This window comes from Neomonachus schauinslandi, chromosome 1 (assembly GCF_002201575.2).
Source record: "Neomonachus schauinslandi chromosome 1, ASM220157v2, whole genome shotgun sequence".
NCBI classification, from domain to species: domain Eukaryota; kingdom Metazoa; phylum Chordata; class Mammalia; order Carnivora; family Phocidae; genus Neomonachus; species Neomonachus schauinslandi.
Genome location: NC_058403.1, coordinates 80465055 through 80467459, shown reverse-complemented (window position 1 = coordinate 80467459; position 2405 = coordinate 80465055). Strand labels below are relative to the sequence as shown.

Genomic DNA, 2405 nt, shown 5'->3' with positions numbered 1-2405 from the left:
GGTTCTTCATCCTGCCACACTTAGTGTACATAAAACACAGAGAGAAGTGAAGAAAACAGAAGTCGTCACCACTATGCAAAAATGGACCCCCCCCTTCACACATTTAAACACTTGAGCTGCACATACTAAGCCAGCTCTGCCTCAAACTGATAGAACCGTCCCCCGAGTCTCCAGTGACTCTCCATCTCCCCCTATTTCCTCATTTCGTCGCCTCCTCTGGGATCCCAAAAGCTGTCAGAGAGAAGCCCTACTCCTTGTCCTTACGTCATGTAAGTCCATGGTCAGGAACCATACCGAACAGTGGCCGACCTGGAGAGAACAGAGTAACAGATTGAAGTAATCCGAGGAGCTGAAAGGTTTATTTAGGAACAGGGAAGGTGACTCCCGTGACAGAAGCCCACATTGTAGATCCCAGGATGTTTCCGGGCTACGCACACCGTGGGCGCCCTCCAAACTCTCCTGACAACAGGCAGAGCATAAAGACAGATTCTATACCTAGATGCCCCCATCCTGCAGCATGGCCTCTGTCCCCAGCTTCTCCAGCTCTTCGTTGCCGTAGCCTCTGGGACACAGCTGGTACTTGGCACCTGGGACCTCCCTCCAGGAGGAGAAGCGATGGTGCCAGAGGCTGCAGAGACCATAGACAGTGGCCAGTATGGCCACCCCCAAGCCCAGGTGCCAGCAGAAGAAGATGGGGAGGAAGGCGAGGTCCCCAGGGTTTTCTGCTCTCCAGGGCTGCCCCAAGGGAGGAACGTACATTAGCACGGAGAGCTGCAGCATCCAGCTGCTGAGCACCAGCCCCATCCAGGTCTTGAGCACCCACAGCGTGGGTTGGTCAGGGACCCAGACCTCTATGGTGAGCACCAGGCTAACCAGGAAGGTGAGCGCTACGAACAGCCCATGGACGCGGATCTCCAAGGTGCCCTTGTTCTCCAGGTGGGCAACCATCAACAGTGTCAGCACCCAGAAGGCCAGGGCCTCAGCTGCTCGCTCCAGCTTGACGTTCTGCCGTGCTTGACATGACTGGCTCACAATGTCCACCACGCCGCTGAGCATGAAAAACCCATACATGGTGACATGATCCCAGTTGTCACAGAACAAGAATGGCCGCCGAGGGTCCTCCCAGTCTATTATCCTCATCCGGTTTACTCCAGGGGGGTAGAAGAACTCAGGAATGATGCCACCCAGGGAGACGACCAACTTCATCATCCCTTGCACAGATATCAGCTGCCACCACCTGTGTCCTCGCTTCTCCCTTGGGGGCAAAGGGGAGCTGAGAGACCTCTGTCCCCGCAGCAGGGCCAAGGACACCATCACTGAGTAGTAAAGGGAGAAGATGAGGAAGAATATCCCCGCCAGCAGGTGTCCCTGGAAGGTGCCCATGGTCTCGGTGTGTGTGTTGGGGCCAGCAGAGCGAGAGCGGGGAGGTGAGCAGCAACCTCGCAGCGCTCTCCTCACAAGTTAGAGTTGCTGCTTCTAAGCTGCGGTGAGATCTTCCTGATCCAACTCCACCCCTACCTCCCACACACGAAAAGACATACGTCTGTGCTGGAAGCATCTGAGCCGCTCCCTGGGTGGGATCTCTCCCAGCCATGTGGCACTTCACCTCACTCTGTTCCTTACTTAGGTCAGCTAAGCTTGGGGTTCCAACCTCTGCACCTCGCTGCAGGTCCTAGTTTTCCCTTTCTCTTCCCTCCCCTCTGCCCCACCTGCCACAAAGAGAGGGGAGGGAAAGAGGTAATTAAAAAAAAATATTTATTTATTTGAGAGAGAGAGCACATGAGAGCGGGGAGGGTCAGAGGGAGAAGCAGACCCCCCACTGAGCAGGGGAGCCCGATGCGGGACTCGATCCCGGGACTTGATCCCGGGACTCCAGGATCATGACCTGAGCCGAAGGCAGTTGCTTAACCAAGCGAACCACCCAGGCGCCCCTAGGGAAAGAGGTAATTAAGGGGTGGTGGCTGACATTTTTGCATTGGCTGTCTCTTGGTGCCAGCCATATTAAAGCTTTTTTCCCTCATTTAAATCCCTCAACAACTCTATGAGAGAGTCCTTGTTAAACAAATGTTATAGGTGACATTAAGTCTCCGAGGGGTGAAACCACACGCGCAGGTATCACATCTAGTGGCCAGCACAGTAGAGCCAGGTTGGGGACCTAGATCTACTCATCTGCTGACGAAGTCGAGTTTGTACGTGACTAAATGACTGAGTTTCAGCTCCGACACTTGTAAGTCACATGATGATGAGCAACTTACTCTGTCTTCTTGAGCCTCTGTCTCCTGACTGGTAGAATGGGAATAATAATTACCTCATAGGCTTCTTGTATTAAATAGAATAAGGTATGTAGAGTGTCTGATACATAATAAATACTCAGTAAATGGTAGTGATTATTAGTAATTTTACTG

At 53.0% G+C, this 2405-nt stretch overlaps 1 protein-coding gene across 1 annotated transcript; it reads right to left on the bottom strand.

The window, feature by feature from the left end:
• Positions 1-340: 340 nt before the first annotated feature.
• LOC110582503 (transmembrane epididymal protein 1A-like) lies at positions 341-1511 on the bottom strand. Its single transcript, XM_021692549.2, has one exon. It carries the CDS (start codon positions 1381-1383, stop codon positions 496-498), a length of 888 nt encoding a protein of 295 aa, XP_021548224.1. The 5' UTR covers positions 1384-1511; the 3' UTR covers positions 341-495.
• Positions 1512-2405: the final 894 nt, after the last annotated feature.

Excerpts from the sequence above, each read along its gene's own strand:
- LOC110582503 (XM_021692549.2), bottom strand. The coding sequence starts at position 1,383 with ATGGGCACCTTCCAGGGACACCTGCTGGCGGGGATATTCTTCCTCATC.